Source organism: Phoca vitulina, unplaced genomic scaffold (assembly GCF_004348235.1).
Source record: "Phoca vitulina isolate PV1807 unplaced genomic scaffold, GSC_HSeal_1.0 scaffold9, whole genome shotgun sequence".
Taxonomy (NCBI): domain Eukaryota; kingdom Metazoa; phylum Chordata; class Mammalia; order Carnivora; family Phocidae; genus Phoca; species Phoca vitulina.
Window position 1 is genome coordinate 9,566,122 of NW_022589712.1, and position 25,567 is coordinate 9,591,688.

At 38.5% G+C, this 25,567-nt stretch overlaps 2 protein-coding genes across 4 annotated transcripts in view; one reads left to right on the forward strand and one right to left on the reverse strand.

Annotated features, from left to right (window-relative positions):
- Nucleotides 1-7,601: 7,601 nt before the first annotated feature.
- On the reverse strand, nucleotides 7,602-16,066 carry GTF2H5 (general transcription factor IIH subunit 5). Of its 3 annotated transcripts, none has more exons than XM_032408287.1 (3): nucleotides 15,977-16,066; nucleotides 15,004-15,076; nucleotides 7,602-8,059 (listed from the first exon to the last, which is right to left on the reverse strand). In XM_032408287.1, the coding sequence occupies exons 2-3, from the start codon at nucleotides 15,036-15,038 to the stop codon at nucleotides 7,879-7,881; spliced, it is 216 nt and encodes a 71-aa protein (XP_032264178.1). In that variant the 5' UTR covers nucleotides 15,039-15,076; nucleotides 15,977-16,066; the 3' UTR covers nucleotides 7,602-7,878. The 3 variants fall into 3 exon arrangements, with proteins under 3 accessions (XP_032264178.1, XP_032264179.1, XP_032264181.1); XM_032408288.1 differs by lacking the exon at nucleotides 15,977-16,066 and adding an exon at nucleotides 15,769-15,968; XM_032408290.1 differs by lacking the exon at nucleotides 15,977-16,066 and adding an exon at nucleotides 15,276-15,368.
- A 57-nt stretch (nucleotides 16,067-16,123) lies between these two features.
- Nucleotides 16,124-25,567, forward strand: part of SERAC1 (serine active site containing 1) — a 60,318-nt gene continuing 50,874 nt past the window's right edge. The window contains exon 1 of the mRNA XM_032407566.1: nucleotides 16,124-16,250. The gene's annotated coding sequence lies outside the window, so the exon portion shown is untranslated. The remainder of the gene's footprint in view (nucleotides 16,251-25,567) is intronic.

Genomic DNA, 25,567 nt, shown 5'->3' on the forward strand with positions numbered 1-25,567 from the left:
CAGTATCTGGCATTTAGTAGGTGTGCAATAAACATTTGTTGAATGAATGAAAAAAGCATGGATATTAATTGATTTTATGTTCTAATGTTTTTACATAGAGAATTTGGTGAAGATATTATACTTTGCAAAGCCCATGATTGTAAATTAGCTGTTTCTGGGGAACACCTCCTCTGTGGGCTGTCCACATCCATCCACGTGGTTACCTGTTAAGCCTATACGATGCAACGGTTTCCCTGGCCACAGCTGGCTCGGAGCAATGAGCTCTTCCTAGGAAATTAGGCACTGGGACCAAGAGAGCTTAGAATCAGTCTGGCAGGAATCTTCAATGGACAGATATGAACCTAACAGATGTGGGGCACCATGTTCCCTCTTGAATTTAAGCATGAGAAGCAGAGAAAGTTGATCCTCGCTGGAAGAAGAGAGGGGCCAGAAGATCTTTGGTTTTAGCTTATACAGGAGAATGAGCTGCATCCTGTCCTTGGGTTTTCTTTTATCAGACACACCTCATAATATTTTTTTTTTTTTTTTTTGCTTAATCTAACTGAAGTGTATTTCAGTTAATTAGAACTGAAAGAGATTAAGTTTATATGCTGGTGAGGAAACTTTCAAATTGTCCGGTGCTTGTTATATTATTACCTACATTTTCCACATAAAGAAACCATGATTTAGAAAAGTTTAAGGATTTGCCCCAAGTCACCAATGATTAAATGGCAAAACTGAGATTCAAATACATAATTCTTGATACCAATATTTGTGCTATTAAACATTACCCTATACTTTATTATTGAAACAAATGTAGGGCAGATTATGCACTAGAAGAAAATATTCATTTTGAAACTTTTAAGAAAATCTTCAAAGATATACAAAAAAGCAGGCAGAACAGCATGGCAGCCCGTGACCTGTGACCCAGCTTTGACATGTTGCCAGCCTTGGTTCATCTAGCCCTATCCCCACCCCCACCATACTTAACATCTTATGTTAGTTATGGTCCATTTATTACAACCGAAAAACAATGCTGGTAATTATTACCTAAACTGCACACTTTACACAAATTTTCTTGGTTTCTACCTAATGCCCCTCTCCTATTCCAGATCCCATCTGCAATCTCCTCCACATATGCATCATGTCTCCTTCATCTCTTGTGGTCTGTAAGCTTCCTAGTCTTGGCCTGTTTTTCATGACCTTGATGGGTTTGAGTCCTGGTCTGGTATTCTGTAGAATTCCCTTCAATTTGTTTGTCTGATGCTTTTCTCAAGGTTAAGACTGGGATCACGATTTTTTTTTTTTGTTTTTTTAGGAAGAAAACTACAGAGGTGAAGTGCCCTTCTCATCACATCATTTTAGAGGTACATGCTCTCAAGCTGACTTATGTCTGATGTTAATCCTGATTACTTGGCTAATGCAGTATTTTCCAGGTTAGTCTGCTGTCCAGTTACTTTCTAACCCTGTCCAAATCTATTCTTGGAAGCAAGTCATTAATAGTGCAGCCCACACTTACGGCAGGGCACTAAGCTCCACCCAGACCGGACAGCATCTATAGAAATTATTTGAAATTCTTCTGTAAGAAAGCCCCCAGGTGATTTTAAAAGTTGAGAATCACTGATCTAAGCCAATTATGATTATTCCATTCATCTTTGCCAGTGAGTGGTCTAGGGAAGGACATGTGGGAAGATTCTAGGAAAGATTTTTCTCCCTGATAAAAAGAAACAGTTCTACCAGAAGGACGTTTTTTCCTTGTTTTGTCTGCAGGCAAGTGGAGCCTTCCTTTCTTTGGGCTCCTGCCGTGCACGTGTAATCCTTGCAGCAGCAGCAGACAGTAAGCCAGGAATGAAAAGCCAGCATGATTAGGACGGCAGAGCAGAAGAGGGTTGAACTCCCTGGAACCGCCAATTAAACTTCATTATTGCTTAAGTCACTCTTAGTTGGTGTTCTGTTCCTTGAAGTCAGAGACATTTTGATACATGGTGCCTCATCCTTCTTTATTACAACTGTGTCTATCCTCCACATCTAGGACATGGCAGGCACTTATTTTTTGAATGAAGGGCTGAATGAATTGAAAAAGCTATTATAATAATATAGAATATCAATGTAACTAATGCCAACATATTTTCCAGTTACACTTTGTACTTCCATTTCTTCTCTCAAAGTTATATACATTCTGACATTGGAAGAAAAAAATGTTAGCATGAGTGACAAGTTTTTTGGATGTGTGTTTGTCAAGTTCAAAATGAAGTTTAATACATGTATAGTTATTAATTTTTAGGATTTATTAACCAAAAAATCTCTAGTGTTGTTGAGAAACAATACTATTCATACAGCAATGAGACTGAAACACTATTACATCATGCAAGAGCACAGATGAATCGTGCAAATACAATGCTGAGTGACAGATGCCAAGCACAAGAGTACATGCTGCTTGACTGCACTGATATAAAGTTAAAAAAGAAGTGAGACAAATCTGTGCTATTCAAAGTCAGGACAGGGTTTACCCTTGGGTCGGTTGTGACAGCAGGTGTTTTGTATGGGAGGGTTTCTTGGATGGTGGTTTAATTTTCTTTTCCTTGATCTGGGTGCTGTTAGAGAGGTATGTTCAGTTGGTGAAAATTCAGAGATTTGTACATTTCTGATTTGTGCATTTTTGTTTGTATGTTATACTTCAATGAAAAAGTGTGCTTGAAAAATTCAACCTGAAAATTTCTATCTACCGCATCTTATTGATCAACTGGAGCAGCTAAATATCTTAAGCTATGTTTACTTAAAATACCACAACATGGTTTGCTGTTTTTAGCAAAATTTAGACGAAGAGGGAAAACTAGCTTATTGCAGGAAGTCTCCAACTTATGAACATAAACTGTCTTTGTATAATAGCTCATTTACAATTCAGTTGTTACAAATGGTATTTGCCCACTGGTTTAGTGTTAGAATAAAGGGTAGGGTAAAGGCCAACCTGTAAAAATAATAATGAAGCTGAAATACCATAAATTTTCCATTAAACATGAGGTGTGTAATGACCCATTACACATACACAAGACTGAAACAGCTTTCGAAAATAAATATAAAAAGATAAAAACAGTTTTTAAATTCATTAGATTAGTAGAAGTGCTGGCAAGGATGTGGAGAAACATAACTTTCACATTTCGCTGGTATAGTTTTAATTGATTCAACTATTTTGGAGAATAATCTGGCAAGATTTCTTGAAGTTCAAAGCGTGTCTGACCTTTGACCCAGTAACTCCATTTCTGAGAAACAATGTACAACACTTGCACAGGCGCAGGGGGAGATACACATAAAAATGTTCACTGTAGTAACATTCAGAGATCCCCTAAAAGTTTATCAATAAAGGAACAGATGTGTAAATTGTATGTATTCATATAATTGGACAGTAAGTTACAATGAATGAACTGAAACCAAATATATAACATGACAGATCTCAAAAATAGTGTGAAAAGAATTATAGAATGATGGTTCACATGATTATATCTCTTATGTATCATTTATGTTTAAAACACACAAGAGTATGTATTTCTGATGGATACATACTAATACAAGCAAAAGCCATGGATGATGATTCATCAACGTCAGGGTCCCATTTGTATTGGGAAAGTAAAAAAAGAAGATTGTGATTGAGGAAGAATACAAACAGGACTTCAATTCTGTAATTGTTTTATTTCTCTTAAATAATCAGAATTAATATGAATGTTAACATTGAATGGTACAGATGTTACGTGATTCAATCTGTTTACGTCTGTGTGGATGCCAGCGAGCCCCCACAGGCCTGACCCCAGACAATGACCTGTACTGTCCAGCCTGCGCGGACCCACCGACCTTTGCCCCACATTCTCCTTATATGAACCCAGAAGTATTTTCAGCACTCCAGAAACACTCCTTGAAATGTTAGTCCATCTTCCCAGTGTTGGCCTCACTGAAATAAATTCCTTTCTTATTTTACCACTGTCTCTCTGCCTTTGGATTTTGTCAGCAGCCAGGAGCCGAATCTAGTTTGGGACCCCTGGAGCCGGGTGCTCTTGCACCCTTGGGCCCTGGGGACAGTCTCGGAAAAATGAACTATTTGGGTATTTCCCAACAAGATTCAAGTTGCCCAAGAGCAGCTTCAAGATTAGTGAAGGTAGTGGGCCACAGTATGCTATGTATCCAATGCTCATTTTCTAAGAATTCCCCTCCTCCCCCATCTGCTCATTCTCACTGCATTGATTCTACAGAAATTTTTTAAAGTGTCCTTGGGTGTGTGTGTGGGTGTGTGCTGAAATCCCAACCCATCTTCCGCTGTGCTCTTCTAGATTCAAAGTAACTAAAGTTCAGAATCATGTGCTTGACACGTTAACTTACAATCACCCAAACTGTTTCTGAGGACAGGTATTCCTATTTTCAGAGAGAAATTCAATGACCTGTCCAAGATCCCAGGGCCAGCAAGCAGGGAGCAGACATTTGGATGCAGGTTGTCCCTTAATCACTTTCCTATAGTGAGAATAAAGTACTTAAAAAGCTTATTCAGTAACCTCACCAATAGATCTTTCAGTGTTATCTTTCCTGCAAATGAAGTAGTTACATACACGTGAGAATGTTTATTGACTATATTTGCAAACGGCATAATTTTTTCACTTTTAAAATATATCCTCTTCCTATGTGTTAAGATAGGAGAATGTTAAGAGAATGATTCCAGTATTCTAGTTAAATCAGAAGGAATCATATCAGAACTTTTATTTAGTTTCTTGAGAGGTAAATGAGGTTTATTGAGTAACTACAAACTAGAGTAAGTACACACTATTTACCATCTTTTCAGAAAATAATAAAGTTATGTCAAATCACCTGTTACAGCTGATGTTAGGAGCAATATAATCATTAATAATTTTGATTACCACCTGTGGTGTCTATCAGCAATAAAGGGGAGTAGTCTTTGTTGCCCATTATCAGTAGTGTTCAATTACTGTTCACCAAAACTGACTCCTCAATATACATTTTTACATTAACTGTGATGCACACTTAGGATGCCTGGAATTTTAAAGTGATCACATTAAATTTCACAAGGAAATCAGGGTTCAAGGAATTAAGAATTTTGACCTGATACAGTATTTAAGGAAAAAAAAAACTATCAAGAAGTTAGAAATTAGTATAACTCTAAGTATCACAATTTTAGTACACGGATATCTGTGACTGGTCACCTAACTTCCGTCAATTAAAATGATTCTTTTTTGCAGGTAAGACAATTTAGTTAATACTACCTTTTCATAATATTCAGGACTTTATTTTTAAAAGACAGTAGTCAATTTCTCCACTACCAAGCAGCCTATGTCTCTTATTCTCAACATCTAAAGTGTACCAAATCAAATAATGTCAATCAGATTCCAAAAAGGAAAGTCTAAGTAAAATGTCAGTTGGTTATGTCCTATTATCTCGTAGTTGAACAAATCAACTAAATAGCTGCAAGTGGGCTTCCTAGTGTCACAATGTCCTGTCTTTCTTAATGCAGTGTCCAGAGAGAAATACTTAACATTTGCTCCAATATGACTTTTTTAAAAAACGAGAGCTGGGGTGCCTGGGTGGCTCAGTTAAGTCGGTTAAGTGGCTCAGTCGATTAGTTTGGCTCAGGTCATGATCTTGGGGTCCTGGGATCGAGCCCCATGTTGGGCTCCCTGCTCAGTGGAGTCTGCTTCTCCCTCTCCCTCTGCCTCCCCCACTTCTGCTCCCTCTTTCTCAAATAAATAAGTAAAATCTTTGGAAAAAAAATAAAAAGATTTTCCTTCACATAAGACTCTTTGCATTCACTGTCCAATATAGCTTTTTCCATACCTTTTAAACTGGGATTTTAAGAAAAATTTTCTTAAGGTTTCATGTTAATATAAAAGGTATTAGCTGACAAATATGTGAGGTTTATTTGAAATTGACTTAGATATGCCTGAAACACAAGATTCAGTACCATTTCAGTATAGCAGGAAATTCTAAAGAAATATATTTTCTACTCAACAAATTTTAGTACCAAATGTACCAATAATGCCACAAAATTGTTTGCACTGTTATATGAGAATCAAACTTCTGTGGATTGATTATTTTGGTGGGAATCATGATAGATGGTAATTATATTACAAGACCCCCAGTGGATGCCTGAAACCACAGAAAGCACTGAGCCATGTATACTATGTTTTTTCCTATATGTACATACCTATGACAAAGTTTAATTTATAAATTAGGCACAGTAAGAGATTAAGAACAATAATTAATAGAATAACAATAAACTGTAATTAAGGTTATGTGAATATGGTCTCTCTCTATCTTACTGTACTATACTCACCGTCTTTCCTCTTGTGGGATCCTCATGTGAGATGACAAAATGCTCATATGATGAGATGAAGTGAAGTGAATGACATAAGCATCATGACAGCATTAGGTTACTATCAACCTTCTGACGATAGTGAGAAGGAGAATCATCTGCTTCTGGACCTTGGTTGCTGGTGGAAAAGTGAAACCACCGATAATGGAGGAACTACTGTACCAAACAGTGGAAGTGTCCAGCTTGTGTAAGTGAGTGAAAATGGTACACAGGTGCTTTGAATAAGCACACCATACGAGGGAAGAAAACTGGGTTATGGCATCGCAAAAGTCCTCTTCTCTCTTAGAAAATTCTCATCACATGAACACATCCTAGTTAACACTATCTTCAGGAAGAGAAGCAAAGCTCCTATCAGTGTTATTTCTGCTCCAAACAATCATAAAACCATATGCAACATATCTTAACCCAATCATCCCGCTTCCCACAAGACTCACTTTGTTTCTAGCTGCTCCTCCTTCCCTTTCTTTAAAATTGTAGTTGATACACAATATTCTGTTAGTTTTAGGTGTAAAACATAGTGAATTGACAATTGTATACATTACAAAATGCTCACCACGGTATGTCTACTTACCATCTGTCACCATACAATGTTATTACAATATTATTGACTATATTCCTTATGCTGTACTCTTTCTACAGTCCTTATTTCTTTTTAAAAAGAGTTTAAACGGATTCTCATATGGAATAAGGCACAAATAAAACAGATCTTTTTTTTTTTTTTTAAACAAAAGAACACTTGTCCTGATGGGAAAGGAAAATGTGACCAAAAACGTTTGAACAAGGAACAGATAAAGCTTGCAACGCAACATGCCCTTTGGTTATTTCTAATCTTCTACACGTGGGGCCTGAACTCATGACCCTGAGATCAAGACCTGAGCTGAGATCAAGAGTTGGACGCTTAACCAACTAAACCACCCAGGCGCCCCAAATACTCTGTACTTTTAAAACACTGTATTTTTAGGGAAATGCAAAGTGTAGTTTACATTAACGTAACATGGTTCTCTTCCCCATCTTCTTCACCAGTAAAGCTGGCCACTATGCAGATATTATTTGCAAAAACATAAATATTACCAAAGGTCCCACCTTGGCATATTTATCTAAGTAATCAATCTGTGAAGTTTCTAATTAGATCAGAACAAACCACACCCACACTACAAAATCCCACATTAACAGGAACAAGCAAAACAAACACCTAGGTTAAACTGATAAAGGCATATTCCATTATATTCTTAATGTATTAAATTGGTATTCAAAAACCATTTACATTTATATTTTAATGTAGGATAATAAAAGCCAAATTACAGACAACCATTGAAGTTTTTTTCTTTCTTTCTTTTTTTAAATTCTAGGGTACATGTACTGGGGAAAAAACCAAGAAAATCAGTTCAGGGACTTTTTTCTGAACAAACATCACAGGTTTCCCATGATATGTGCCTAAGCCACTAAGTCTCATCTGTCACACAGGACACTGAATGGTGACCGTCTCTCACATTTGTTACTTGTAATTCCTAAGTGATCAATATTGAGTATCTTCACTTCTGGGTAAGAGAAAAAGCATTTTGGTCCATTAATTCACCTACTCGCTCCTGGAGGACGTTAACCAACTCTGCAATAACGAAGACATGAGTGTCATCAATGTCTTGAATGATGAACTTCTTCCCTAAGGCATTTGATTCATCCAAGTACAGCAGGAACTGCTTCATGGCAGGGTCACTGCAGAGAGAAACACATGATAACGACTCACTGAGCTGTCAAATTACACCTGAGCAATGAGAATTCGGCATGCACAATTTTTAGGGTAACTTTAAAAGTTCTAAACTGTTACTCAATCCCTCACTCCGTCTCAAGTATTAGAACTGTTCCATCAAGTTTTAGAGAAAGAGGCCAATGATAAGATTTTAAAAGAGTAATTTGTCACTGACAGGTGAAAAAGGAATGTTCAGAGCTTTGTAGTTAATAGGGCCTAGAATCACAGCTCCCTTAACTGATTTAAAAAATTAATTTCCTTACTTGCCCATGACCATTACATTTAAGACGCCAATAGATTTTCACTATCTTGCCAGTGAAAAATTAATTTACAAAATCAGTTAAACAGTCACTGTGATAAAGCAGGGTGAACAGTAAAAGTCAGATCTGGATTCAATCTCAGTTTTATCACTTACTTGTGTGACCTTAATATGTACTTAATCTTCAACGCCACAAAATGAGCCTACATAACAGAACTGTTATAAAAATTAGAGGGGAATAATGCCAAGGATAGTGTTTGGCTTACAGTAGGTTCCCAAGTGTTTTTTTTTTCCTCCTTAAAATTCTGAACTTTATAAGTTTGAACTATCACTCAGAATCTTTAAAGGAAATCCTACCAAAATCTTCTTGAGAATACTGAGCTCAAAGAAGAGACACAAATTTAATTCTATTTATTTGTGATTTTTAGTTTGGAATGAATAAAGTCACAAGGAAAAGAGGGATACAATTTCTAGGATTTACATGGGGTGCCTGGGTGGGTCAGCTGGCTAAGTGTCCAACTCTTTATTTCAGCTCAGGTCATAATCCTCAGGGTCCTGGGAGCAAGCCCCATGTCGGGCTCCGAGCTCAGCAGGGAGTCTGCTTGAGGATTCTCTCTCCCTCTTCCCACCCCCCACCACCAGCTCTCCCACACCTGTCTCTCAAATAAATACATAAATCTAAAAAAAAAAAAACAAAAAAACCGATTTCTAGGATTTACAGAAACACCTGTCATAAAAACCCTGAATCACAACAAAGGACACTCTTTAGACCTAATATAATGTACAATAATGTGTTTAGCAAAAAATGAGGTCAGTGTAATTTCCTGAAAAAATTAAAAACAAGTTTTACTTTTTTCAAGTACAAACTAGGTGTAAGTGAAGCTAACAAAGGTAAAGGACTTATTTCAATCACTATATGAGTATGGTTCATGGTATATTGACTATTAATAAAGTCAAGTCTTCCTAGAGATGATTTTAATTATTTTCAGTAACTTACCATTACAATGATTTTATTAACAATTTACTACACCATAAAATGTGAATAAACAAACAAGTCTGCCCACATCAGAACTGACATAAATTTTAAATTTAGTTTCTAGTATGCCTGTCATCTTACACTTAAGTTTGGAACAATAACCTAGGTTTGGCAAAATTCAGTCATATTCTATGGTTGCAGAATTAGAATGAGCATTCTAATCTGCAGAATTGATTGGTTCAGAAGTAAATTTGCTATTTTAAGCTTTATTCACTCATTCAATAAATATTTATTGAGCAGCTGTCATGTGCTAGGCACTACTCTGGTCCTGGGTCTTCAGCAGTAAACAAAACAATTCAGAATCCTCCATTATGGAGCTTATATTCTACTGGTAGCATTATGATCCACACACACACACACACAAAGTAGGGAAGTAGGATGAGAAATGGCAGTGATGAAAGTGATAGGACCTTGTAAGTTTAAACAGGGGAGGCAGGAAAGGCCTTACTGAGCAGTGACATCTGAATGAACAAGAGGCAGTAAGCAAGGCATGTAGTGACTCAGGCAAGGGCGTCCTAGGCAGAGTGAAGAGTAAGGCCATGAGGCTGGAGAGGGGTGACTAAAGGGGACAGAAGTCAAAGATGAGGTCAGAAAGTTATAGCTGGGCCAGATCACAAAGGGCCTTGGAGGTGATTTTAGCAGTTTGCTTTTATTGAGTGACATGATTTAACTTACAGACTGACTTCAATTTTAAACGCAAGGATCATACTGACTGGAGGGTAGTGAGGGCAAGGGTAGAAACAGGGAGACTGATTAGAAGGTGACTGTAGTAACCCAGGCAAGAGATGATAATGGTTTGGACCCACATGGTAACAGTGAGGGGAGAAGTGTCTGGATTCTAGACATAGGTTGAATGTAAAGCCTGCCTAACTTGCTGAGACTAGACTCCAGCTTTGAAGGAGAAGAATTAAGGAGACTCTCAACATTTTCAGTCAGAGCAAATGAAAAAGTGGAGTTGCCTTTTACTGAGATGAGGAGGAAGGAGGAAGAACAGGTTTGCTGGGAAAATCAAGAGTGGAGTTTTAGGCATGTTACCTGTGAGATGCCTACTGGCACCCAAGTGAAAAAACTGAGTAGGAAAGTGGATAGACAATTCCGAATTTCAGCAGTGAAGTCCGGACTGAAGAGAAAAAGTCAGTCATCAAGCTCTGACAAGGGAATTAACACAGCTACAGAGAAGGGACCAAGGACCAAGACCCAGTCTCCCTAATATCAAAAGGTTAGGAAGAAAAGGACAAATGAGCCAAGTAGATTATAAAGCAGTGACCACTGAGGTAGGAAGAAAACCCTGAGTCCTGGAAGGTAAGTGAACAAAGGACATTCAAGAAGAGGAAGCGATCCACTGTGTCAGGTGCTGGTGACAGGAACAGTAAGAGAAGGATTGAGACCTAAGTGACAGGGGGACTTGCAAATGCGCTTTGAATTAGCACGTTGGTGTTTTCAAATTTTGCCATTTGCATACTATCCTTGCTCATTTAGCCATCTCTTGTAACACCTCAGCTACATATTACTTCTTATTTTTCTTTAAATTGCCTTTAAATCAACTTTTAAGCTTAACTTTGCCTGGTATGAATCACCATCCTACTGTGTTTTTATCCTCAAATAAATTAAACTGGTCATATAAAAACAATTTTTGTGTTCTCCCCCTCCCTTTTGTGTTCTACTACAAACCATCTTGAACCAGCACCATTCCCCATACCTAGGGACACACTGCTAACTGACAAATGAGATACCTACAAAGTGACTGGTGAGACACTGAAATAACTACTTCCCTTATTAACCGCTTCAACTTTTTGAAAGGAAAACAGCAAGCAATTTGAGACTGAATTCTCAAGCATGTACCTGAAATATAATTTATAACGATTCAAAAGGACAAAGTTTAAGGGACTTTTATTATGAAACATTAAGGGAACTTGAATATCTTGCCTGCATACAGGGCTATTTATTCTACTTCCTCATGAAGAGATTCTATGGGAGAACCTGCTGGTAAGAGAGAAAAACAAAACCAAGTGCCCATAGACATACTTGGTTAAAGTCCTGGGATCAGGGCTAGTGAGCAAGAAAAAAAGGTCTTTGACCTGGAGATGTGAAGGCAGATATCAATCAAACTCCCTCCTACATAACCTGAGTGAGTTTAACCTCTATAAAACGTGATTCTAAAAAGTATTACACCACAAAGGCTCTACCAGGATGACATAGTTAGATGTAAAGCAGATCAGAGACTTCACTGGTCACCTGCACAAAATTGTCAGCACTGTCCATCCCATCAGAATGATAGTCTTGGGGGAGGGGGTGGGGGGATGGGTTAGCCTGGTGATGGGTATTAAAGACGGCACGTACTGAATGGAGCACTGGGTGTTATACTCAAACAATGAATCATGGAACACTACATCAAAAACTAATGATGTAATGTATGGTGATTAACATAATAAAATTAAAAAAAAGTAAAAAAAAAAGAATGATAATCTTGGCTCAGCCAATGGTAAACTATCCTTCCTGGTAATAATTAGCTAACAGGTATAATTACTTAAAAATCTTAAAAGTATTTCTCCAAATTCTGTATGTCCTGAGAACAGAATGTTTTAGAAAACTGTTATTGAACATGAAATGGCTTTGTTTGCTTATTTCCTTCTTACAAGCATTTTCCAAAGTGTTTTGGGAATAAGCGTATTGTCCAGCTTGAGATATAGTTACCTTTATTAGGGTTCAGTATATTGTAGGTGCTCAATAAATATTTGCAATGAATAGGGTCTTAAGAGAAAGAAAGGGCCAACACAGGGGACACTGAGCTAACCAGAATAACAGTCCCAAGTTCCCAATATGACATACAATAGGTTTATCCTTAGAAAAACATGACGCTAAAGAAGACTAACCCCAAGCCCAGCTAAGTCAACCAAAATATGTATGATATATGAAATCACTGAGCCTCTCCATGTCTTAGGGTCCTAGGTAGTAAGATGGAGACAGTGGTACTTATATTGCAGGGTTGCTGGATTTAGAGAATACATCTAAAAACACTTTGCTCACAGTAGATACTCAAATGAAGAGCAACTAAAATGCCAAGAGTTTCTGGGTGTGTGGGAGGATATAGGTAGAAAGGTTTAAATTACCCATTTCTATCCCTATTAAAGGATTTGCTGTTCCAAAAATATTTTTGTTATTACTAGCCTGTGTATATGATATTCTAAGAATATGCACACACACATTCTTTTTAAAAACTTAACACAATAAGGGGGCGCCTGGGTGGCTCAGTCAGTGCAGCGTCTGCCTTTGGCTCAGGTCATGATTCTAGGGTCCTGGGATCGAGCCCTATGTCGGGCTCCTTGCTTATCAGGGAGCCTGCTTCTCCCTCTCCCTCTGCCTGCTGCTCCCCCTGCTGTGCTGTCAAATAAATAAATAAAAAATCTTAAAAATGGGGATAAGAATACCTATATCTGGGGGGCACCTGCATGGCTCAGTTGGTTGAGTGTCTGCCTTCAGCTCAGGTCATGATCCCAGGATACTGGGGCTGAGCCCCATGTCAGGCTCTCTGCTCAGTGGGGAGCCTGCTTCTCCTTCTTCTCCTCTCTCTATCTGTATCTCTCTCAAATAAATAAAATCTTAAAAAAAAAAAAAAAGAATACCTATATTTCATAGGGTTGTTGTGAGAACTGAGTAGTACCATGTGCTTAGGATAGTATCTGGTAAATGCTCAGTGTTATTTCATGAAGGCATTCAGACCTTTTTATTTACCATTGTATTACACAATGTCATTGTCCCATATCACTTAAAAATGTTTTCAAATACTTTAATTGCTACATTATTTGATTATAAAAATGTCACAATCAATGCTTAATTTAGTGATTCGACATTTCAACATTTCCATTCAACACCTGGTGCTCATCACCACAAGTGCACTCCTTACTCCCCATCATCATCAGTTTGTTCTCTATAATTAAGAGTCTGTTTCTTGATTTGTCTTGCTTTTTTCCCCTCTGCTTATTTTGTTTCTTAAATTCCACATGAGTGAAATCACATGGTATTTATCTTTCTCTGACCGACTTGTTTCGCTTAGCATTACACTCTCTGGCTCTACCCTCAACACTTTGTTTTATTAGCACATTCAATTACCTACATTTTTTTTTAAAGATTTGAGAAAGAGTGCGTGCATGCACACCAGCGCACTCTGCGGTGGGGGGAGAGGCAGAGAGAGGGAGAATCAGAGAATCTCAAGCAGACTTCCCGCTAAGTGGGGAACCCTGACGCAAGAGGGCTGTACTTAGGGCAGTACTCCAATCTGAAATCTATCCCACCTCTCTACTAAAACAGTTCTCATTAAAAAAAAAAAAAAAAGAGAGAAAAAAAAAGAAATCGCTGACTTCTAGTGTGTCTTCAACTTATTCCATCTCTCATCACCACTGGACATGGCCCACTCACCGTTATGAAACATTCCCTCTTAGCTTCCCTCCTACATCACTGGCTCTTTTCTTCTTGTCTTTGTTGTGTCTATCCAAACATTAAATCTGCACTGCTCACTACGGAGCACTTGAAATGTGGCCAGCCTGTGAGATGGGCTGTGAAAGTAAACTCCACACTGGATTTTGAAGCTGTCGTATGAAAAAAGACTCAGCAAAATTTTTAAATCTTAGTAAGAACTTTGAAGATTTAGAACATGTCGAAATATTTTGGACACTGGGTCAAATAAAACATATTAATTTCACCTGCTTCAATTTACTCTTAATGTGGTTAATAGAAGATTTAAGACTACATATATGGCTCACATTATATTTCTATAGGACAACGCTGTCCTAAATGCCAGAGTATCCTACAGTTTGGTTTTGCTCCTCCCCCAGCCTTGCCATCACAAACAAGTGGAGACTGAGCAAGAACTGGTCCAGTAGTTTAGTTTTTCAGACTATGTGATAACAAAGCCCTTAATAGCTTGCTTTGAGGAATTCATTGCTACCCATTAAGGTATCTAGCTTCTCCTGTGAAATGTGTGCCTAGTTTAGACAACCTTCAACTGGCTCTTGATTTTCTTACTTTTTCAAGACCACAGTTTATGATGGTGAAGACATAGGCAGACCTTAAAATTCTAGTCAATCCCTGATGGTTGGAGGACAATATGAGCACTGTTCCTCTAAAGAGTGTTGATCTAAAAAATACACTGCCCCAGACCAAAACATGCTGGAAATATGCCAATTACATCAACTGGACTGAGACACTGAAATCTGGCACCAGGAAGAAACGCAGCAATACAATCTGTCTCACTTGTTATATAAGAAAAATGAAGTTGAGAAAGCTGAAAGACTTGATTCCTTTAGATCTTTTTTTTTTTTTTTAAGATTTTATTTATTTATTTGACAGTGACACAGCGAGAGAGGGAACACAAGCAGGGGGAGTGGGAGAGGGAGAAGCAGGCTTCCCACCGAGGAGAGAGCCCGATGTGGGGCTCGATCCCAGGACGCTGGAATCATGACCTGAGCTGAAGGCTGACCTTTTAACGACTGAGCCACCCAGGCGCCCGATTCCTTTAGATCTTAGAACAAAACAAAAACACGGATTCTAGAGAAGGTACATATATATCAAGATTAAATATGGAGATTTAAATTTCATTAAGTATCAAAACTACTAACCATTCTATTAGCACTCCTTTCAAGACGTTGACCATCTTTTCCCAGTCAGAAGTTGCAGATGACCTTTAAAATGCTAATAAAAAAGGTAAAATAAAAAAAAACATCAACTTTCTCAATATACTTTGGAGATTTGCCTCTTGAAATGAGGCAAAATATTAAATGTCACATTAAACATTTAAGTCTATGAAAAACATAGGGCTAACATTAACATAGATATTCTGATTTTTAAAAATTAAGATGAGTCTATTGGAATATTAATGCAGAAATCTTACTTGCAAATGCTAACCAAGTCAATCCTAATCAAAGCAAGCAACCTAACTCTACGCCCGCGTACCCAAACCAAGTTTAGAACACGAGTCACAAGATTTCTAGTCCCACCCAGGATAATGATAAAGGATAAGATTCCGGGAGGCAGAAATCACAGAATAGTAGCTGTGAAAGGGATGGTGAGGACGACTATCTCATTTCACAGATGAGATGGAGCGAAGAGACTAAGCCATAGCTCCGGGGGGCGGGAGGGGGCGGAGGGAGGGGGGAGGGAGAGAGAGGGAGAGGAAGGGGTAGGGAGAGAGAGAGAGAGGAAGGGGGGGGGAGAGAGAGAGAGAGGAAGGGGTGGGGAGAGGCAGAGAGAGAAGCCAGGTCTCCAGATCTCATGTTCTTTTACCACATAAATCAGGTTCCCCAATGATCTGCCCGAGGAGGAAAATATCCCACGCAGCGGACGCCAACTTAATCCTTAAACTTCACCTGGACGCGAGCCATTACCCGTAATGAAATCCACGGTTCAATTACTGCGGGAAGCCTCCAAGCCTCTTCAGGAAGGGCCCCGAGAGGTGCCGGACACCGCCCTGTACCCCAGCACTCGGAGAACAGGCTTCTAGGACTTTTCTCCCCCTCCCCTCTTTCCTTGGGAGCCCTCGGTTTTCCACGCACCCCACTTTCCCCTCTCGCTGGGAGGGCCAACACCACGTACCTCCGCCCTCAGAACCAGCAGCACTTCGGCCTTGCCAAGTGTGCCTGCGCCGGCTACGTCATCGGTCAGCGACGCTCTTGTGGGTGGGGCACGCCGGCGGGAGGCGGAGCACGAGCAGGGCTGAGGGGGCGGGGCGGGGCGCGACGGGGGTGGTATCACGTGCCGCCGGTAGCCAGCTGGAGGGCTCCGGCTGGGAACCGCCGGGGAAGGTGGGCTCCCTGCTGCCTGGGTCGGCGGTGAGCGGCTGAGGGCTGGCCGAGTCCGCGTGCGGCAGGTAGGAAGGGGAGCCCGGGCTCGTGGGGGTCGGGCGAGGGCGAGGGCTTCGGCGAAGTCGGCACAGCGGGGAGCGGGGAGGCGGCGCGGGGGCGCGGCCCCTGACACCGGCTGACCCGTCGACCTGCAGCCGGGAGAGAGGGCCTCTCCGAGCCTGGGCCGCCCGACTATCCTTTCCCAGTCGCTGCCCAGCTCGGATTCCCCCCTGAGGCCCCTAAAGCACCTGCCGGTACCGTCAGCCCCCACTGGGTAGTCACGGAAAGATGATGAGAAGGAGTAGGAAACAGTTTCATTGAAATCGGAACCTGCCAGACCACAGCTTCTAGCTGTGACCCGAGAGGGTGCATAGATCGAATGCTGATAGGTTTTTAAACCCCGAACGGTCATTGTAAGACCCCAGAGGGTTCTAAAATTAATCCTTTCCCCAAATTTTGGTGTGTAGTCTAATAGAGCTCTCTCTCTAATTATTTTTACCGGTGGAGGTATGAGGCTCTAGCTTAGATTCCTTAGGTGAAATTGTACTTCCAAATTAAGCGAATGCTGCACATTACTACTTCATGTGTTTATGTCATTAATAAACCCAGCTCTTAAATTCATTTCCCTCTTCTTAGCCCTCAAAATTTTTCCTCTTTTTGGTTTCCGTATTGCTGGTTCTGCGCTCGCCCTAGGCATGGTTCTTACAACGTGTCTCTTTTTGATTAAAGTATTTTTTACAATTTTTTTTAATTTTTAAAATTTTTTATTCAAGTATAAACAGAATGTAATATTAGTTTCAGGTGTGCTATATATTCAATTCTGTGCATTAGTCAGTGCTCATCACTGTAAGTGTACTCTTAATTCCCTTCACCTATTTCGCACATCTGCCTATCCACCTCCTCTTTGGCAACCACCAGTTCTCTATATTTAAGAGTCGGGGTTTTTTTTGGGCTCTTTTTTGTTTCTTAAATTCCACGTATGAGTGAAATCTTATGGTATTTGTCTTTGACTTATTTCACTTAACATTATAATCTCTATATCCGTCCATGTTGTTGCAAATGGCAAGTTTCCATTCTATTTTAAGGCTGATAGTCCATTGCATAGACTTGCTTTCTCCATTCATCTATGGATGGACACATGGGCTGCTTCCATATCCTGGCTATGGTAAATAATGCTGCAATAAACATAAGGGTGTTTATATCTTTTTGAATTAATGTTTTCATTTACTTTGGGTAAATACCCAGTAATGGAATTACTAGATCATATGGTAATTCTGTAATTATTTCTGTACTGTTTTCCACAGTGGCTGCACCAGCTTGCATTCCCACCAAGAGCGGACAAGGGTTTCTTTTTTTCCACATCTTCGTCAGCACTTGTTATTTCCAAGTATCTTTTCTTTCCTCCCCGCCCCCAACGCTCTTGCATGCATTCTCCTCCTTGACCATCTCATTGAACCTCCACTCTTGTGCCCCAGGTGCTGGCCTGAGGCCTACACATTAATCACCTGTGAGTAATCTAAGCACCTCCTCTCAAAACTGAGCTAGTTTTTATCTTTCACCATTACTTCAAAACCTGCTTTTCTTTCTGTGTTTCTCTGAATCATCCAGGTTTAAAATCTCCATCCATTTATTCAGCAAACATTTTTGTGCACCTGGTATGCGCCAGACACTGTTTTAGACACTGGGAATACAATGATGAGCAGGCAGCCAATTACAGTGGGGGGAGAAAGATAGCAAAATCAGTTAACAAGAAGGTAGATGGTGATGTAATAAAGAGTGATTGGGCTCTGGGGAAGAACCTGCAAAATAATTGCAGTATTTATTTGGAAAAGTAAATGAACATAAATAGCTAAGAAAAGTTTGAGACAGAAGAGTAATGCTATCAAAATATAAAACTACAGCATTTAAGACAGTGTGGTAGTAGTAGGAGACAGAACAATGGAACAGAATAAACATCCCAGAAAGAAAACAAAAGGAAATGTGTGTGTATATGTGTAGACATGCATATACATGCATTTATAAGGTAAGGGAAGAGATCACAAATCTGGGAAAGGGAAGTAGCACTCAATAAATGGGGAAAAAACGGCCTTCAGGAAGATTTCTGAATTAAAAAATAACTTCTGTGTACCAGCAATAGCTAAGTAGGAATTTTAATTTTTAAAAAGGTACTATTCATACCAGTATTCAAAGCTAAAGGTATCTAGAAATAGATCAAACTGAAGCTGTATAGTCCTCTAGGGAGAAAATTGTAATGTTTTTTGAAACACGTAACAGAAGACCCAAGTAAATGGAGAGATACACTGTATTCATGGGTGGGAAGACTCAGTATCATAAAGGTGTCAGTTTTCCCCAATTCTACAAATTCAGTGTAATTCTAATTAAAATTGTACATGATTTTTCATGGAACTTGACATGCTGAACCTAAAATATATATGGAAATCCAAAGGACTAGGAATCGCTAAGTCAATTTTGAAAAAAAAAAAAAAAAATCAAATGGAAGTCCCTTCCTCCCAGATATCAAAACTTAATATGAAGCCATGATAATTAAGACTACTTAATTGTTAAGTGTTAATTGCTAGTATTGGTTCAGGGATAGAAAAGTGGTCAGATGGAATAGAATGGAAAGTTAGAAACACACCCACATAAATATGGGAGTTTAGCATACCACTAAGTGGTCTTTTAAAACAGGGGAAAGTGTACCCTGTTCACTAAATGATATTGAAATACGTGGTATCCATATAGAATAAAGACTAAATTAGATTCCTATTACTGTCCATTCACAACAGTGATTTCCAGATGGATTGAAGACTTCAGTGTGAAGGACATTTACATAATATTTAAAAAAATATATAGGAGGCTCTATTGTTTCCAGGAAAGGTTTTTTTCACCTAACATAAAATATACCATTTTAGCCGCTTTTGGGTGTATAGTTTGGTGGCATTTATGTTCTTGTGCAGCTGTCACTACTGTCTATCTCCAGAACTTCATCTCTCTGGGAAGGATTTCTTAAGTTACAAAAAGCACATTGAGGATGCTATTGCATTATTCCAGGTGAGAGATGATGATGATTTCAACTAGATGTGTAACGGTAAAGATGAAGAAAGGTAGATGGATTTGGGATGTATTTAGATGGCATTGAGCAGGAATTTTGCATGGTTTGGACAGGGGGTGAGGGGAAAACAAGGAATCAGAGGCAACATTTAGGTGTTTTGCTTGAGCTACAAGATAGGTCAGTTATCATTTATCACCAAAAACCATTTGCCATTTGGTTGCCATGGGGAGGATGAGTGGAGGAAGACTTTAGGGAGGAAAAAAATAAAGAATTCTGTTTTGGACAGTTAAGTTTGAAAGATCTGTTGGACATCCAAGTGGAAATGTTCCAGTAGCTGTTGGATAGATGAGTCTGGAAAGATTGTGACTGAAGGTACAACTTTGGGATCACTGGCATATAGATAGTTAAAACTGTGATGTATTAGAATCAGGCTTGGCTGCATTACAAAGAAAGATGCTAATAAAACCTTAACTCTGCATATGATTCCATAGGTAGGCAGGCCATAGCTGGTGTGGCAGCAGCTCCATGATCATCAGGGACTTGGGCTCCTCTTTCTTGCTGTTCTGCCTTCCTTTGCATGCTACCTCGTGGTTGAGATGGGTGCTTTAATTCCATCTGCCACCTGCTCATAGCAAGGGGGAAAAGGAAAAGGTGAAGAAAGGCACATACTCTTTTAAGGACACTTCTAAGAAGTTGCATGTGACACATCCGCTTAGGGCCCATGAGCCGGTTTCTAATCAGTGGTCACACTTAAGTAGAGGGAGAGATAGGTAATGTTGTCTTTATTCGGTTATCTGTATGCCCAGCTACAATTCAGGTGTTTTATTAATAGGAATGAAGAGGAAATTGGATGTTTAGTTTCACTTTGGTTTCTTCTCCAACCAGGGCAATGAAGCTACCATTGTGAAGCTCTGGTGACTTCCCTGTTGTTAAATTTAATGGAATTTTTGAGTATTTGTTTCATTTGGTACTCATAATCTCTCCCTTTTTACTTTCTGTGTCCTCAGAATTTCTCCTCTGTTCTCTACTTAAAGTTAGTATTTCATATTTAATGCAATCACATTCATAATCCAAAAGGCTTTTTAAAAATAGAAATTGATAAGCTGACTTTAAAATTATATGAATGTGCCAAAGACCTAGAGTAGTCAATCTTGAAAAGGAAGAACAAAACCAGAGAACTTGTACTACCTAGCTTAAAGATTTTTATAGAACTCTAGTAATCAAGACAGTATGGTATCAAATAGATCAATGAAATGGAATAGAGTCCAGAGTTATGCCCATAATTACATAGACAATTGATTTTCAAACAAAGCACAATTTAGTGAGGAAAGTAAAATGTTTTCAACAAGTAATGCTGGAACTATTGGATATCCATATGGGGGAAAAATGAACCATTTCACCCAATACACAAAAATTAATTTGAGATGGATCAAAGACCTAAAAGTAAAAGGTAAAACAAACTTATAGGAGAATTTCTGTGACTTTGAGGTAGGCAGCAATATCTGAGACAGGACACAGAATGCGATAACAATAAAAGAAAAAAATTTTGATGAAAGAGACATTATGAAAGTAAAACTTCTGTTCATCAAAAGGTACATTTAAGAAAGGGAATAGACAAGTCACGGAAGAGGAGATATTTGCAGTATATATGTACATATATCTGATAAAGAATTTGTTTCCAGAATGGATAAAGAGCTGATAACTCATTTAAAACACCAACAATCCAAATTAAAAATGAGTAAAAGAACAGATACTTCACATGAAAATAAATGTAAATGGCTAACATGAATATGAAAAAGTGCTCCACATCATTAGTTTTCAGGGAATTGCAAATTAAAAACACAAGGAGATACTGCCATGTACCCACTAAAATGGTTAAAACCAAAAAGGCTGACAGCATCATATATCGGTGAGGATGTGGAACAACTGGAACTCTCATACTCTTTCATTATTGGTTGCAGTGTAAAATGGTACAATCATGTTGGAAAAATGTCTGGCAGTGTCTTATAAAGTTAAACATATACCTGCCTTATGACCCAGCAGTTCCACTCCTAGGTACTTACCCAAGGTAAATGAAAAATGAAAACATGGGTCTACAAAAAGTCTTAAATCAGAATGCTCGTAGTAGCTTATAGTAGGCAGAATACTGGTCTCCCGTAGGTGTCCATGCCCAAATCCCTGCAACCTGTGAATATGTTATGTTATTATGGCAAAAAAGGATTCTGCGGATGGAACTAAGTTCTAGAACTTAAGCTAGGGAGATTATTTTAGATTATCTGCGAGGACCTAATATAATCACATGGGTCCTTAAAAGTGGAATAGGAAAGCAGAAGAGTCAGAGGTAAGGCAATGTGAAAAGGATAAACTGTTGCTGGTTCTGAGCTGTAGAAGGCTACCTGCAAAGGTCAGAGGGTGGCACCCAGACAACTAGCAAGGAAACAAGGACTTCAGTCTGACAGCTGCATGGAACTGAATTCTGCCAACAGCCTGAGTGAGTGTGCAAGTGGATTCTCCCCTAGAGCTTTCAATAAGTAATGCAGCCCTGCTAACACCTTGGTTTCAGCCTTATGAGACTGAAAACAGAAATTCAATCTAAAATAGTTCCTAAGAATCTGCATTTTAATAATCTGATAATCCTAAAATGACATTTTGAGAAGCACTTTTTTATATACTATTCTTCAATAAATTCACCCCAACAAATGGTTTCAATTAATAGTATGTGCTAATGGCTCATAAGTCTATATAGCTTAGACCTATCTGCTAAACCCACATAATTTAATGGACATCTTACATGAATATTTTATAGGAACCTTAATCTCAGCATGTTGAAATTGGGAATTCATCCTTCTTCTCAAATCAATTTCTATTCCTGTATTTCCCTATTTTGATAAATGTTACCCATATATGCCCCTTTATACCCCAGTATTCCAAACCAGAAAGTGAGAACCATAACCATCTCCTCCCTGTTACTCATTATTCTCCAGCTTTTTCAAGTGGTTATTAGATTCTATTCTCTTAATAGTTCCTAAATCTGTTTCTTCATCATTCTCAGAGCCACTGCTTTAAATCAAGTACATGTTTCTCCTTGATTATCATTAAAAGCCTCCCCAGTAGTCTTCCCCCACTGCTGCTTTGGCTTTCCTCCAACCTATTTTCAGTCTTGTCAAGTTAAAAAAAAAATTTATACCATGTTATTCCATTTCTTTTTTTTTTTCAAAGATTTTATTTATTTATTTGAGAGAGAGAGCGAGAGAGAGCATGGTTGGGGGGCGGAGCAAGGGGGGAAGAGGGAGAGGGATAAGCAGGCACCCTGCTGAGCAGGGAGCTGGATGTGGGGCTCAATCCCAGGACCCTGGGATCATGACCTGAACCGAGGGCAGACAACTAATTGAGCCACTCAGGCACCTCTGTTACTCCATTTCTTAAGGTTAATTTCCCAACAGCTTCCCATAACTCAAGGTAAACTTCAGACTCCTTAACTTAGCTAAAAAGGACTTTGATGATCTGACTAGCCCCTGCCTTCAATACTCCTGTTTTAGTAATCAACAGAATAAGCTGACATAAAATCAGTAAGGAGAAGACCTGAAAAACACTATTAACCAATTTGACCTAATAGACTTTTGTAGAGCCCTCTGCCCAACAACAGAATATACGTTCTTTTCAAGTGCATGTGGAACATTCACTAAGACAGACCGTATTCTGTGTCACAAAACAAACCAAGTTTTAAAAGAATTGAAAATATACAAAGCCTGTTCGCCAACCACAATGGAATTAAGCTAAAAATCAACAGACATATCTGGAAATTACCAAATATTTGGAAATTAACACACTTCTAAATATTCCATGCGTCAGAAAGGAAGTCACAATATAACTAGAAAATATATTTTTTAAAGATTTTATTTATTTGATAGAGCATGAGTGGTAGGAGGGGCAGAGGAAGAGGGATAAGGAAAGGCAGACTCCCCTCTGAGCAGGGTTTCTCGACACGGGGGCTTGATCCCAGAACCCTGAGAATGTGACCTGAGCCAAAGTCAGATGCTCAACTGACTGAGCCACCCACGCACCCCGGAAAATATTTTTAATTGAATGAAAGAAAAACAACATTATATCCAAATTTGAAGGATGCAGCCAAAGCAGTACTTGAGAAATTTTTAGTGTTAAATACTGACAGAAAAGAAGAAACCTTAGATCAGTGATTTAAACTTCAATTTTAAGAAGCTCGAGAAGGAAGAGGTATTTGAGATCAAAGCAAGCAGAGGGCAGAGACTAATAAAGGTAAGAGCACAAATCAATGAGATTGATAATCGAAAAACAAGGTAATTCAGTGAAACTAAAAGCTACTTCCACTACATCAAAAAACTAATGATGTATGGTGACTAACATAATAAAACAAAATAAAATTAAAAAAAAATGAATGAAATTGATAAACCTCTAGCCAGACAGGCTAAGAAAAAAAAAGAGAAGACATAAATTGCCAAAATCAGGAATGAAAGAGAAGGCCTCACTTTAGATCCTAAGACCTTAAAAAGATAATACAGGAATATTACTTAAAACCTTTTAAGGAGCAAAGAATACCAGTTCTACATAACCTTTTCCAGAATATAGAAAAAGGTGGAATACTTACTAACTTACAAGACCAGCATTACTTTGATGGGAAAATGAAAGATTTCACAAAAAAACCCCTAAAGATTAATATCTCTCATGTACAAAGACACAAAAATCCCTAACAAAATACAGGCAAATCAAATTAAAAATATCTAAGGTATCATTACTTCAATTTATTCTGGAAATATTAATGTGATGTATTAGCAATCACATATTCACCTTAATAGATGCACAAAATGCTTTTGTCGAAATTCAGCAATTTGGGAATAGAAGGGAATGTCCTCAAACAGGTAAAGGACATCTACAAAAAAGTCTACAGCTAACATCATCCTTAATATGATGAAAGACTGGGTGCTTTCCTCCTAAGATCAGGAACAATATAAGGATATCTGCTCTCACTACTCCTGTTCAGCATTTTACTGGAGGTCCTACCCCATGAAATAAAGCAAGATTAAGAAATAGAAGGCATATAGATTGGAGAGGAAGAAATTGAACTGTTCTATTCACAGGCAACATAATTGGGTATGTAGAAATCCTAAATAGTCACCCCCCCCAAAAAAATAAAAGCCCCAGAATTAATGAGTTTAGTTTAACAGGTCACAGGATATAAGGAAATACACAGAATCTATCATTTTCATATACTAGCAAAGAACAATTGGGAATTGAAATTAAAAAAGAAAAAATCCTGGAAGTATTATTTACAGTTGTACCAAAACCCAGGAAATAGGTATAAAATTTTTAAAATACCTGGCAATGTTTGTATGCTGGAAATGACCAAACATAGGTGAAAAAAATAAAAGATGACAGAACAAATGGAGAGGTGATCCATGTTCATGGATTGGAAGACTCAGTATTAATCACAAACTCAGATTTTTTTTTTTTTTGTAGAAATAAGCTGATTCTAAAATTTATATGGAATGGCAAACTAGGGTAGCAAAAAATTTTTGTAAAAGAACAGCCAAATTCAGAGACATTACTTAATTTTAGGATTACTATAAATCTACAATAATCAGGACAGTGTGGCATTGGAAAAGATTGGGTCAACATATAGATTAGTGAAATATGTAGTAGTAGACACATATACACATGATCAATTATTTTTTGGCAAAGATGCAAAGGCAATTAAATGAGGAAATGGTAGTCTTTTCAAATGATTCTGAAACAATTGCATATTTGTATGCAAAAAAAAAGGAACCCTGATCAATACTTTCACACTATACAAAAATTCACTTAGAATGGATCATAAATCTAAATGTAAAAACCTAAAACTATAAATCTTGTAGAGAAAGGTATAGGAAAATATCTTGGTGACCTTGGGTTAGGCAAAGATTTCTTTTATGCAACAGCAAAAGCATGATCCATAAAGTAAAAAATTGATTAATTTGACTTCATCGAAGTTGAGAACTTCTGCTTTCTTTGTGAATTTATTCATTTGAGAGAGAGAAAGACAGACAGAACACAAGTAGGGGGAGAGGCAGACTCCCCGCTGAGCTGGGAGCCCAATGTAGGGCTCAGTCCCAGGACCTGGAGATCATGACCTGAGCTGAAGAGAGATGCTTAACCATCTGAGCCACTCAGGCGCCCCAGAGAACTTTTGCTTTCTAAAAACACAAGTTAAGAGAATGAAAAGACAAGCCGTAGTTTGGAAGAAAATATTTGCAAATTGTATATCTAACGAAGATCTTT